Source organism: Halyomorpha halys, unplaced genomic scaffold (genome assembly GCF_000696795.3).
Source record: "Halyomorpha halys isolate HHAL.00 unplaced genomic scaffold, Hhal_1.1 Scaffold302.1, whole genome shotgun sequence".
Taxonomy (NCBI): domain Eukaryota; kingdom Metazoa; phylum Arthropoda; class Insecta; order Hemiptera; family Pentatomidae; genus Halyomorpha; species Halyomorpha halys.
In genome coordinates, this window is record NW_027110436.1 from 316,570 (window position 1) to 330,139 (window position 13,570).

At 30.5% G+C, this 13,570-nt stretch overlaps 2 protein-coding genes across 2 annotated transcripts in view; both read right to left on the reverse strand.

Moving 5' to 3' along the window:
- The window catches only part of Cda5 (Chitin deacetylase-like 5), a 253,310-nt gene that overhangs the window by 13,872 nt on the left and 225,868 nt on the right, over window positions 1-13,570 (reverse strand). Inside the window, exons 3-6 of the mRNA XM_014421057.2 lie at window positions 11,901-12,363; window positions 9,703-9,855; window positions 6,225-6,292; window positions 623-771 (exon numbers count right to left, since the gene is read on the reverse strand). Coding sequence (XP_014276543.1) covers window positions 623-771; window positions 6,225-6,292; window positions 9,703-9,855; window positions 11,901-12,363 — 833 coding nt within the window. The remainder of the gene's footprint in view (window positions 1-622; window positions 772-6,224; window positions 6,293-9,702; window positions 9,856-11,900; window positions 12,364-13,570) is intronic.
- LOC106680984 (uncharacterized) lies at window positions 1,500-6,214 on the reverse strand. Its single transcript, XM_024358277.2, has 2 exons — window positions 6,006-6,214; window positions 1,500-4,758 (listed from the first exon to the last, which is right to left on the reverse strand). Exons 1-2 carry the CDS (start codon window positions 6,026-6,028, stop codon window positions 1,776-1,778), a joined length of 3,006 nt encoding a protein of 1,001 aa, XP_024214045.2. The 5' UTR covers window positions 6,029-6,214; the 3' UTR covers window positions 1,500-1,775.

Genomic DNA, 13,570 nt, shown 5'->3' on the forward strand with positions numbered 1-13,570 from the left:
TATATATATTGATAAATTTGAATTTTCATGATATAAAATTTCAAATAATTTAAAGGATATTTGAATTATGTTGATAGAAACATGGAAACATCAGTTGCTAGTCCATAAAAACCTTTTCAAATACTCTGTTTAAATTTTCAAAAATATTATTAACACAAATAGTATACTATCAATATCTTTCTGGTCAAAATGAATTATTCATGTAAAACAAGAAATGGATTAGGATAAGATATTTGTCCTAAACATAAAACAACTGAGAAATCAGAGACTGAACTTTTTTTTTCATTTATTTTAATTACTATTAAATCCATTGATATTAATTTAGGTCAAAAAAGTTCTGTGAAGCGAATTTTTAGAAACCAACTTGTATATGATGGTATCAGCAATGAATATTATAATTTCTTCAAACATTTAAGACTCCACATATTACAATGTCTTTTCTAATACTTCTATTGATACTAATTGAATTTCAGTACTATAAAACTTTTCTGCTTTGTTTTTGTTTTTATCTACAAAAGCAATAGCTTTTTTACTAACTTTTTTGTTTCTTTAAGTGTATTAACTTTTTTATTTCTCACCTATCAGTACTTGTTCAATCATTAGAAAAATTTGAAAATATTACCAATATCCTTATACTGTTCGGCTTCTTCATCATAGACTGAATAGTAATTGGGATCTGTGTATTGTTGCTGCTGTTGCTGCTGAATGTACCTGGACGTGTTGTATCCTCGAGTATCATAGACTTGTTGTTGTACTGGTTGAACACTTGCCCTATGCATTACAATAATAATTGTACTGCTGCTAAGTATTTCAGCAATAGGAACATTTAAACCGTTTGATATAATGAAATCACTTACAAATAAAAAATAGCAGAGATTCTAACTAAATTAACATAATAATAATTATTTTTCATTAATAATATTCTTGATTTTTAATATATGGTTAGCTTATAATCGATGAGATTCCTTTTTTTAAACATTATGTAATATAACATTGATAAAGGAAAACTTAAAAAAAATTAGATTAGATTAGAAACTATGGCTTTGAAATTGAGGTACTTTTAAAAATTCTTAGCCATACATAAGAACAGAAACAGAAATCATGAAATCAATCTTAGGTATATGATACTATATAACCTAAAACATTCCTTGATAAACTGTCTTCTAACACAAAAATAATTTTTTGAATCAGAGAACTAGTTCTGGGTATTAGTGCATTCTAATAAATTCTTCAACGTATAATAAAAATATAGATGATTACTGCAAGTGAATCAACCCATTATTAGAAAATTCAAGAATGGTCACTAAAATACTATCTTCCTCGTTTGAAACTTTGTTAAGATATTCGGACTAAATGTTGACTTTTTATGTTATGTTGAACTTATTCTTAAAAAAGGTGTAATATTCAAGAATAAAATATCAACTTATTCTATGATTGTCAGTTGCAATAAATATAGATCAGAAAATGCAATATAGCTAATCATTAGGTGCCATACTAAGTAAATATGAATGTAATTCAAATGTTTTGTAAAAAATCAATTGATTTCTACTGTATGTTGTAAATCTATTTCAAGTATTTCTGTGGTTCTTATTATATTAAAATTATGCTTTTATACTCTTATAGCAGTCATAACGAAAAAAAAAAATCTCTTTGTAATTCACATCATTGTTAGGAGACCTGATATAATTTTCAGAAATCATAATCATGTTTGTCTAGAGTCATATTTCATAATTATAAGAGATTAACCAAAGTCATTCTGTCAAATCTATAATATCTTACCTGAGTAAAGTAATTGTCCTGCGAGTCTGTTCACTGTTGGTCTGGTCATCAGGAGTTGTGTTCGGTCTGTCTGTTGAATTTCGACGGGGGCAAAGGAGCCGTTTTTGTCCACTTCCTGATCTACCAGCAAAAATGCATCCTGGCCTTGGAGTAACTATCTGAGGTCGCTCCATACTACCATCTTGATTCTTTGCTTCTACTTTTATATTTTTTGTCTCTCCTTCTTTAATTTCTTCTTTTTCTTCATCATCATCATAATAATCTTCTCGACTCCCCATCTCATTGCCAGAATTCTCTTTAGATTCCTCATCATAATCTGTTTCTTCGTCATCATAATCATCATATTCTGGATCCTCAAATTCTTGGTAGTCAATATTTTGTAGGGTTTTAGGAATATGTGGTGGCTTTGGTGTTGTTTCATTGCTAATGTCCCCATAATCTTCTTCATCATAGTCATTGTAATAATCATATTCATCCTCACCTGAAGCATCTGACGGAATATTATTAAAGATAGCAATTTTTTTGACTGGGCCTATTTTTTGGTTTACATAAAAATATGAGGAAGGTTTTTTTTTAGTTTCACTTGAATTACTTGTATGTACGCCACGGTTTTCTTCTAAACTTTCTGCTGATGAAACTGATCCAGAAGAATGAGAGACTTTATGATTTTGAGGATATTGTTGTTGAATATTTACTTGATATGAGGTTGTAAGATTATATTGGTCATTGGTTTTAATGGGCTGGTGGTTTTCTGAGTCATCAGGATAAGCTACTGTTGCATTTAGTTTTCCAAATGTGGTTGATTGGTGTAGTTGGTTTATTTCAGCACTGTTTTTTTTGTCTGTTGTTAAATCTTGAATTCTGTTATATTGCTCTCTGTTTAATTTAGCTGTGTAATTGAAAGATGGATATGATGGTTCAGTGCTATGTGACGGACTGAGATGCTCTAAAGATGTCCCAACTTTAGGCCTAGTACTATATGGTGATGTAACTTGTCTGGAAATATTTCTTGTTAGCCAATCCTGATTGTTATTAATTTCAAGTTGTTCATCATAGATAAAGGTTGATTCTGTTGTTTGAGATTCACGTTCATCCTTATTGGGATCATAGCTCTCTTCCTTTGATAAGCTGCTCCCAGATTTAAAGTATGGTGTAGGGACAGGTTGTTCCATTGAGGAAAGCTGTTGAATTGTTTGAAATTCATATGATGGGATATTCGTAGGTCGACTAATAACAGGGTAATCTGGCTTATAGTCACTACCTTCGTTAGAGTTAACTCTTGTTTCAGGACTGAACTTTCTTATATAAACAGGACTGCTGTTCATATTTTCAAATAAATTTGAATTTCTCACTATAATTGGTTGAATTGTACTGTGCGGACCAATGAGATTGTCAGATTTACCTCCTGGTCTATAAAATTTGTATCCTCGGTTTTGTCCTCTGTATAAGTTTTGTTTTCTTCTTCTATAATCCGGACTTCGTTCATAAAGATCATATGCAATATGGCGCCCTCGATCAGAATGTCTTGTATTTTCATTTCTGTCTGATTCAAAAGATTGCCGAGGAGTAGTAGCTTCAAATTCTTGCATCTCATTAATATTATTTTGATGAGGCCTGCGAAAAGCACTGTTATAATGGGTCATGTATGAATATCTGTATTTCTGGTTGCCAGGGAAGCTTGTCGGTTTGGCATTTAGTCCAGTGAATCTAGGTTCAATTGCCTGTTGACCATTTTCTAGTACATAAGCTGGTGTTGGTTTTACACTTTCAAATTGGGGTTTTGTTTCACTGGCATAGTTAGGAGTTGTGTTCATCACAAAATATCGAGGGGTTTTCAGGGTGAATCTTGCATTCCCACGATTATTTCCACGTGATGGTTTTCTCTCTCCTACTGCCATTTTTTCTCTCCACCTGTTTCTCCTCATTTCGCCATGTGACCTCATGCCTGACCTTCGTTGAGGCATCTCATAGTCATGTGATCTCCTGTTACTGACTGTTTGTACATTCATATCATTATCTGTTACAACTTCATCAGATCTCTGGATGGTATATTTTAAACTACCCTGATGCTCACTAGACACTAGGCTGGGTGTGTTTTGCTGGTGAGGTGTAAATGTTGTACTAGGTGCAGGAAGAGTCAAAGTTCTTTCTATGTAATCACCATCAGTTAGAGGAGTGACTACTGTACTGGATAGTGGAATACTACTTGTATTGCTTTCAGAAATATTGTTAGTTATTGGTTTCGGAAAAAATAGTTCAAATTTAACTTCAGTGGCATTCACGTTTGGAGGTATTATGATGAATGGAATTGTTCCTGGTTTCACAGCATTTCGTGCTTCTTCAGTATGTTGGGTTCTTCCTTCTTGATTCTTCTTTTTTTTCTTACTTCCAAAAATATCATCATCAAAACTGTCAGATTTCAAATCTTCAAGAAACTTCTCAACATCAAAGTCAATATCACCAAACGAACTTTTGAAGTCTTCAAAAGATTCCCATGAAGACGGAGGACTGGGAAACTCAATTTTAAAATCATTATGAGAGATACTTTTATTGCTTTCATTACTTTCCATGGCTGATACTGGTTTCTCTAAAGAATCTTTTGTTTTTTTATCCTTTTTGTTATCTTCTTCACTCTGTTCTTCTTCAGCATTATTGAGCTCTTCCTCTTCTTCATCATTTTCACTTTCTTCCCCTTCTTCTCCCTCTTCCTCCTCTTCTTCCTCTTCCTCTTCTTCTTCTTCTTCCTCCTCTTCTTCTTCTTCTTCTTCTTCTTCTTCTTCTTCAACATTGTCATTATTGTTATCTTGGGGGCTTATTTCCTTATGATCTAGGGCATTTGAGGTGCTGCTGGAAGCAGTATCATTAGCAGTATTATTTTTATTACTTGCTACTATCTTTTCAGAAGGTTGCTCTCTTTTCCTCCTCTTGCCTTTCTTGTTCCTCCTCTGCAAACTCCGTGGTCCAAGACTCTGTTGATAACTATGCCGGAAAATTAGTCAGTTCAATGTCAAATAAATGTGGCCGTATTTACAGTGAGTGTGAAGGAAAAAGGATGTCAAGGTATTAAATAGCAAAGGAATGGATTTTTTTTCTTCTTGTGAATATATTTTTTATTTTTTTATTTTTCAGAGCTATTTACAGCAAAAAGTGCTCTTGAAAATTTTCATCATCTAGACTACTATGACATTTCATGATGTAGTGCAAAATAACAATAGAGTAAGATAATGTAATTGCTAAGACTTTAATTACAAAAGGTTATATTTATGAAAGTAATTCATTTTTTACTTGATATTTTAATTCTAATTTAATAATCAAGCATTTCTTTAGTTTTTAATTTGGAATAGTAATTTGAAAAGAATTAAGATGAAATAAAACTGCAGTATAAACCCAATTGATACTGTCCAACATTTTCTGTATAGTTCCAGAAATTTTGGAAAGTTCATAGATTCTCTAGAAATAATGAAATTCATACCCACTTGGTGATACAAAGAAAAATTTAATTTAGTTTATTATTTAAAATAAAGTTATTTTAATTATAAGTTATAAAAAAAAAATAAAAATAAATAAGTAAATTACTTTTAAAATATCATAGCAGTTCAGATCAAAAAGTGGTTTGATAAAATATAATTTTATATTTTATGATCGTAAATTTTTACACTATATCAACTAATTATTTATGTACATCATGATATCTATTCCTTATTTCTTTGCTGATATTTTTTTCCAGAACATCTGAATGTCATATTCATATTAATTAATATAAACTGTGGATAAAATTAAGATTTATTATAAATATTATAAAATATGAAATGATTGTTGGGACTGATGCAGAGTGATCATATGAGTTAATTAGTAATGAAAATATCTTGAAATTTTATTGAAATTGGAACATTATTTTCTGAATTAGAGAGTTTTAAAAAAAATGAATTAAAAGTGGCTAAAATTGAGACATTTCAAATCATACTCTTTAAAATTATCAATAGGCAAATTGAATAAATTAAATGTAAAAGGAATGCCTTAATTTAAGCAAGAAATAAGGAAATTTTTTTATTATTCCATCAATGTTTAAATAATTAATATTAAAAAAAATATTGATAAGATTCTTATAAAAGATTTATTTACAATGCTGAAGATATCAGAAAAAAAGTGTGAGGTGAGTTTAGTAGAGGATATGGCAGTGGTAGTTGTGATTAGAGGGCTTTAGTCAGATATGTTTACAGTAGTACCTGGGGTCGCTGTCTCGTTTCATTCTCACCCTCGGAGAATTTGTCAAAAAGTTGTGATCCGAGTCGATGATCCCATCCGTCCGTTTCCGTTTGTTCAGACTGAATTATAAACCATCTCTTTCATTCATTAAAATTAAACAGATACATCACAAACTATATCTTTTGTTTAAAAAATTCAATTTGTCTTGCAAACCATACTCGGGGTAATGAAAATTTTACCTGTTGTACTGCTGTTGTGCACCATAAGATATTACTGACAGTTTATCTCGACCTCCTGTTGCTGGTACCTATGACAGCAAATGTTCTTATGTTAAGTGGTATAATTCAAAATACTAATAATCAATGGGAACAATTATTTTGGTCACTAAAAATTTAAATGAATAAAACTGAAGTTTAATGTTCCAGCTTTGCTTACATAATAAATTTTTCACAATTTGATGATTATGGAAAATTTCAATTAAGCCCTTCAAACTTATCATTAATCACTCCTCACAAAAAATTCATTGGTCAACTCTTTTTTGAAAAAAAAAAAAAATTCTTGGTCAAAAGTAAAAACAATTTAGGAAACAAAGATTACCTACAATAGAACAAAATATGATCATTTCTTTGCTTTAATGGTAGCTCATCTGATAAATATAAATATTTTGATTTTATTTTGAATAAGACCTGTTCCAAAAATACCTGCATAGACTGGGGTTATTTTCTTTACTGCGGTCATCCTAGAGTTCAAAGCTAATAGTGCTGTCACAAATTAAATCTGGTCTATAATACAATCTTAAAAATACTTCAAATACTAAATGAAAAAAAAAAAGTTTTGTCAGATGTGCCACTACTAAAGTAAAGCAGTGATATCATCATTTGATAGTAGTTACATTCGTTACAAAATACCATTGCAATTTTAATTTAAAAAAAAAAAAACTAAAATTATTGATTCTGTTAGTTCCTTATATAGTTATACAATCTTAATGATTGAAGTAAAAAAACTTTTTTAGATATTTTAATTATTAAAAATGAAAGAAATTTTCATTTCCTACAAATAATTTATCATTTTTAACTGTTTTCCTAGTTTTTTTTTTTTTACTCTAAAAATAAATTTTTACAATATTAATTCTCTGATAAACATTAATTAACTCCAATGCCAAATTTGGTCCTCATGTTGAAGTGCCTGAAGTCACACAGTGGATTCACTTATATTTAAAAAAAAAATAAAACAATGTTTTCCTTTGTCTAATGAATATCACACAAATATTATAAATATAGTTAGAGGGAGAGTGGAAATCTTGAATTTTATCATTATTGCTGTAATAATAAAATAACTTAGCCTTGAGTCGAGACTATAATACATAACTACCACTTTCTCTCACGTTTCTTTTGTTGTTTAAAACAATAAAAACAAGTTGGACTTGGGTGTAACACAATCATCTGATAGTAAAAAAAGAATAAAGAATTACTATTTATTATCAAAGAGTAAACTAAGTCTTTAATTATGAAATGTGCATTTGAAAATTAATTCCAGAATAATGTTTTGCATTTTGTACATTAAACTAAGTTATTCTTTTGTAAGGGGAAACATATATTTGTGGTTAAATCTTAATTATCAAGTTAAATTAGGTAGTACCAGAAAGTAGAAAGGGTGCTTCCCTCTCATTACTCATGGGCAGAAACATTAGAAAGAGATAGAAAGGGCAAGCTGCATTTGAAAAGACATTCATCCTCAGTAAGGAGTACCTTCCAGCACTCGTTAGAGCTTGGGAGATTAGGGTTGAACCAAAAAGACTACCCATCTTTTTTTTTTATACCCAGGCAAATTAAAAAAAAAAATATTATCTTGTACTAAAAATTATAAAGTAAAATTAGTCAGCGATAGAACTTTTTTAAAAATGTTAGTTATCATCAATTCTATTATTTATTTTCAAAGAGGTGAAGCCTTTTTATGAGTTTTATTTTGTGAAGTCTTTGTATTTAATGTTTAAAGTGGTTGTTATTTTTTTCTTGCTTTATTATTGTATAAAGGTAATATGTATTTTAGTAAATTAGTTATCGTTTCATTTTTTTTTTTTTTTTTTTACCTGAATTTCAAATCAAACAAAATACCTACAAAATTTTAATTTAGTTATTGTTATCATTAATTTAGTTATTATTTTTGTATAAAATATATAGATGTTTAGTTATATGTTGTTTACTTCTATATTACCCTGGAGCTAGCATAAGAGACCATTTTAGAATTGGGAATAAAGGTGAATTAATGGTAATATTTTTGATTTATATTCTGGTAAAGCATGGGAAGTTTTGGAATAAGCATAAGTAATGCTTAGTTGATTAATTTTAACAAAATTATCCAATTAATTCTTCAGATAAAGCATCATTGTCTATCTACCTTGGATTGATTGCCATGCATTGTTGATAAACCTGTGATGTGATACAAGAACAACCAATATAAAAACTTTAGATCAACCAAAACTATAATTATGTTCTTGCATCACTAAACTATAACATATGACCTTAATCCACTAGTGTATAGTAATGTAATTAGTATTCAAAGGAGTTAAAGCAAAGCCTTTTGTCTCATAAGTTGGTCTGATAGCCCCTGTACCAAATAGACAGTAACCAGTTAATATTGAAAAATTCAAATCCTGAGTTGAAACAATGTATTTTGTGAAATTAAACCTAAATAGTAGTTAAAGTTATTTCTAGCTGAGATAATTACTGTACTTTACAATAGATCCATTCTTTCTTTATCTACATCTTTTCCAACAGTTAATTCCATATGGTGCAATGATTTGGGAAAATAATGAAGTAACATTCATTAGGGACATTTTGAAAAAATGTAATAAATCTTTACTAGCTTTCCCAGGCTTGAAATGATAAGTATTCATTTACATAAAGTTGAAACAATTATGAATAGAACCTAATAAATTTCTTTTTATTGTCTAAATTATATCTTTCTTATTCATATTGTAGAGATATAGAATATCCAAGAATTCTGTCTGATTAGTAATATGTACAAAAGAAAATAATTGGGAGAATCATTGATACAAGACAGCAAACTTTACATGATTCAATGATGTCTCTCCTGATTTATATTAAACATAAATTTGAATCAATTCATTGTTTTCTCTGGAAGTGTTTATAATTTTCCTATTTTAAATTCTATCTGTTTAATTTATATGTTTTTTTTTTAAATAAATAATTTTTTAATTAAATGTTAACCCTCAAACTGGCCTTTCTTTAGATATAATTATGAAGAAATAACAATTATATTATTTAACCAATTATAATAATTTTTTTTTCATGGCTCAGGGAAATTTATAAAATTCCTATACCAACTTCTCTGGTTAACTAGCTAAATAGCTTTTACTTCATTAAAATTTGAGATTTAAGGTGACATTTATGAAATATAAGTGAATGCAATGATAATTCATCATTTAGTTAATTAGTAAATATAATACAAGTGAATAATTTTCTTTTATACAATAAGCTTTTGTAAAGATGGAAGTAAAAAACTACTAAATTCTAAGAAATGTATAGATTTCAATAAAATTTTGATTATATAATAGGGTTAGACTATATTAGTGTTTCATTATTTTTGTCCTAAAAAATTGATGTAAATATAAAGTGGTACTCACTGATTAGTATGGATTCAGAATATATATTTTTTGTTATAATTAAAATTATATTTTTACAAAATAATTATTACCGGTATGGCATTAGAGTGAGTTAGGCCATCCCTGTCACTTGCGACTTGTCCTAGAGTTGATGGTTGTCCCCTATAGACTCTCTGCTGTCTGTCAATTTCCAATTCTTCTACAGCTGGTCCAAGCTCTTCTTCTTCAGTGTTGTAAAGGTCAGCCTAAACAAAAATTACCCTTAAATCTCATAAAATCCATTTATCGATGGTATTTTATTTAATACGCCATTTTGTTATTGGCATGTCCAGTGGAATGGTCCCTTCACGTACCATTAATTCCATGGCGTAGTCTTAAGCTATAGCTAGACTATACCACCTTAGCTAGACTGATATCAACACCTTATAATGCCACTAAGCAATCAAACTTAGTAAATTATATACAATACATTTTATGTATTATATATGTGTGAGGTACTAATTCTATTTTAATGAACGGTACAAAAAAATATATATAGGCATGTCCAATATTATTGAAAACGAACAGCAACTGTGTATAACTCTTATTTAATATTTGAAAAATATTCATGAAAAATATTATCATAATTAGATCTTAACTAGATCATAATTATTAAGATTTTATTTTTATTCAGTCATCAAGAGTCCTTAATAACTTTTATATTTTTTATAAAATTTTACAGTTTTATATTGTACAATTTATATTTCAACAGTTTATATTACAAGACTTTGAATTTTAAAATTTCGTTGTGTAAAAAATTAAATTTACTATTTCTTTTAATTAAATGGCATGGAATAGATAAAACATTGGTTAGCTCTAAATTAATTATTATCTTCCGCTTTGCTCATATTATTATTTTATTCTATTATTATATTGTTGCATGAAAACTAATCAGTACATATTCTGTTGAAAGAAGATGAAAAAACCAAAGGACGAGTAAAGGTTGCTTTTGCAAAATTGAATTTCTATTCTGACGGCGTTGGAAAGAGTTACAAGGCAATGGTGCAACTGTTGCAGGACCTTAGTCATTTAATGCAGAACGTGGCTCCACTCTGCTTGGGCCGCGGCACCATAGGTCATCTAGCTCAATCTACGGGGCAGTTTTAGCAATCCTTGTTGAATTGAATCAATTTTGAGCTAGGAGAATACCCGTTATAGTGGTATCGGCTGGTTATAGTGGTATCGACCTTATTCTATTGAGGTTAAGTAGGTTTATTTTATACTCCATTACAATGAAAATACGTATTGGATTCTAATTCCTCAGAAACAATATAACTCTTTATAGTATTGAACTCTTTACATCGCGTTCCTTCATCCACTCCTTTAAATCCAGAACGCATATCGGTCTTCTTTTAACCCAATGCACAGCTCATTTGAAACATTTTATATTACTTATTCCTCTATCTTTTTGGATTATATGCTTGTTTCCACCTTTAGCACCCCTTTCTAAGATTCCTTTAAATATCAATTGTTCCTTTACCTCCTAAAAATCTCAAAAATCTAATTAGCCTTAAAAAAAAAAATCTGCAAAACAATGAAAAGAAGACGGTATATACGAAGGCATCAATAAAACCATCACCGCTCCAAGCAACCTTCTGGATCAGGAATTAAACAGACTACAGATCTGACAAAATAAAGCAATGACGTACAGTGGGTCGAGAGCACTGTCCCGTCAGACATAAAGAATAAAAAAAAAATCAATAATTGGAAGTTTGATTTCAATAGTATCAGCTATAACATTATTCTTGCAATAATAGTTTCTTAAAATTAGATAATTGTTAGAAGAAAAAAACATTTTTTTTTTCTTTTTAGAGGTAATTTACATATATTTTATGTCGAAACCTAATATTTACTGGGCAGAATAATGTAATTCTAGTGAATACTAATTCAACCGAAACCTCAATTTTGTATGCATTTTCGAACTATAGCCTTGTAATGTCACTTCAAACGTGGTAAGGCGCCAAGTGTGTTGGAGCATAACTGCACAACCTTCAGGTCAAAATCATATGCTGGTTTGACTCCTGCCCTTGGGATCATATTCTTTGAACAAATAGTTTGGTTACCACACTTGGGCTAACCGTTAGTTAACACACTCTGCCTAGTCTTGTTTTAATAATTAAGTGCGTTTTAATTCACTGAACGACTTTAACTTTTACCTACATTACAATGGACATTAAATTGAATTTATATAGTGTACACAAACTGGAGAAGGACATATATTTACCTATCGAGTTGAAATTAGATTCATTACCTTTGTGATTTGTGCTCGCTGGCGGCCCCTGTTGTCCACGACTTGCTGCAGTACCTGTTGTTGCTGCTTTGGCTGCCTCAAGGCTTCCTGCACTTGCCTGTACTCTGGCCTGATTTCATGGCGTGGCTCCTGCCTGAGCTCTTGCCTTGCCTCTTGTTGCCTGAGTTCTTGCCTTGCCTCTTGTTGCCTGAGTTCTTGCCTGGCCTCCTGCTGTCTCAGTTCTTGCCTTGCCTCATGTTGCCTGAGTGCTTCTTGTTGCCTTGCTTCCTGCTGTCTCAGTTCGTGTCGTGCCAGTTCCTGCCTAAGCTCCTGTTGCCTGGCATCCTGCCTAAGCTCCTGTTGCCTGGCATCTTGTCTAAGCTGTTGCCTGGAGTCCTGGCTGATCTCTTGCTGTTGGAGCGCTTGTTGCTGGCCTGGTGCGCACCCTACATTCCTAGGCCAGTCGCACGTCTGCAATTCATGGCTGAAAAGGAAAGTTTCATTGTTAAAATACGAAATGAGGGCCCTTAGGTTTACGTAAATTAGTCTAGTCGGTTTTTTTTGCTATGAAACTTAATATTAAAGAGTTATTTGAGGTACAAAAAGAGAATATCAACTTTTTTTCTTCTCTGAAAAAATATTTTATCTCATATAGCTAGGTCTCTCTGTCCTGATTGTAGTGATATTATAGTACAACGGAGTAATTATATATCACAATTTTTACTTAGCCAACTTAGCACCCCTTCAAGTAGTTCAAATTGTTTCAGCAATATAACTATCCAACAAACAAATATTTTCTTAACCAAATTTGAAAATTGTTATTTAAGGGGTTTTGGCGTGCCCTCCCCTCGCAAGTCTAATACTATAGTTTAACACAGCAATGATCAGCTCCATAACTGCAGTTGATAGTAGGGGTTATATCTAAAACGTTTTTATACTAAAATAACTTTTTATTTATTTTTAATTTGGTGAAAACTTAATAAAGTAATTTTTTGGGTAATCAACAGAACATACTTCTATGTATCGGTAAATAAGTAGGCACTTGATTATAGATGTCTTAACATTTTCGTGAATGACAAATTCCACCGCTGGTCCTTTAATTAACACAAAAATAAACAAAACGAGAATTCGTTAATAAGTAATTTCAAAAGTAAACTTTTAAAATGTTCCTAGTAGTTTTAAAAATACTTTTTGTCCTTGAGTGTATAAGAACGTATTATTTCCTTAAAAGTGTTTCTATGTAAAAAAGAAAGAAGAAACGCGTTTATTACGTAATGATTTTAAAGCTTATTATATTATGAAAACATCATAAATTGGAGCTGTAACAACTCTGTAATGAATATTTCATAAGCTTATTTCTGTAAAAGATACCTTTTAACGCATATTAAGTAATTAGATTCATTCATTAACTACGCAATTTTGACGAGTTGATCGGGAAATGAAAGCGTTTTAAATAATTAATTTGATCCCTCAACCAGGGTCTAGGTTTATTCTTATACCGCGGTCGAAAATTCGATTTCACGCCTGACCGCAGAACCACATAAATGTGTGGACTCGGAGGTTTGAAAGTGGACAAGAGGAATTTCAAAGAGAGTTGTTATTGTGAGTGAAAATCAACAGATGGCTACCACAACTATTTTCTTTTATTATTTGATAAACGTTTGTAAAGGACATGTTGTTATATCATCATT

Coding starts and splice junctions, on each gene's coding strand:
- LOC106680984 (XM_024358277.2), bottom strand. CDS start 6,028: ATGAAACGAGACAGCGACCCCAG. Junction 4,759..6,005: donor AAACGAGACAGCGACCCCAG/GTACTACTGTAA, acceptor TTTCCGGCATAG/TTATCAACAGAGTCTTGGAC.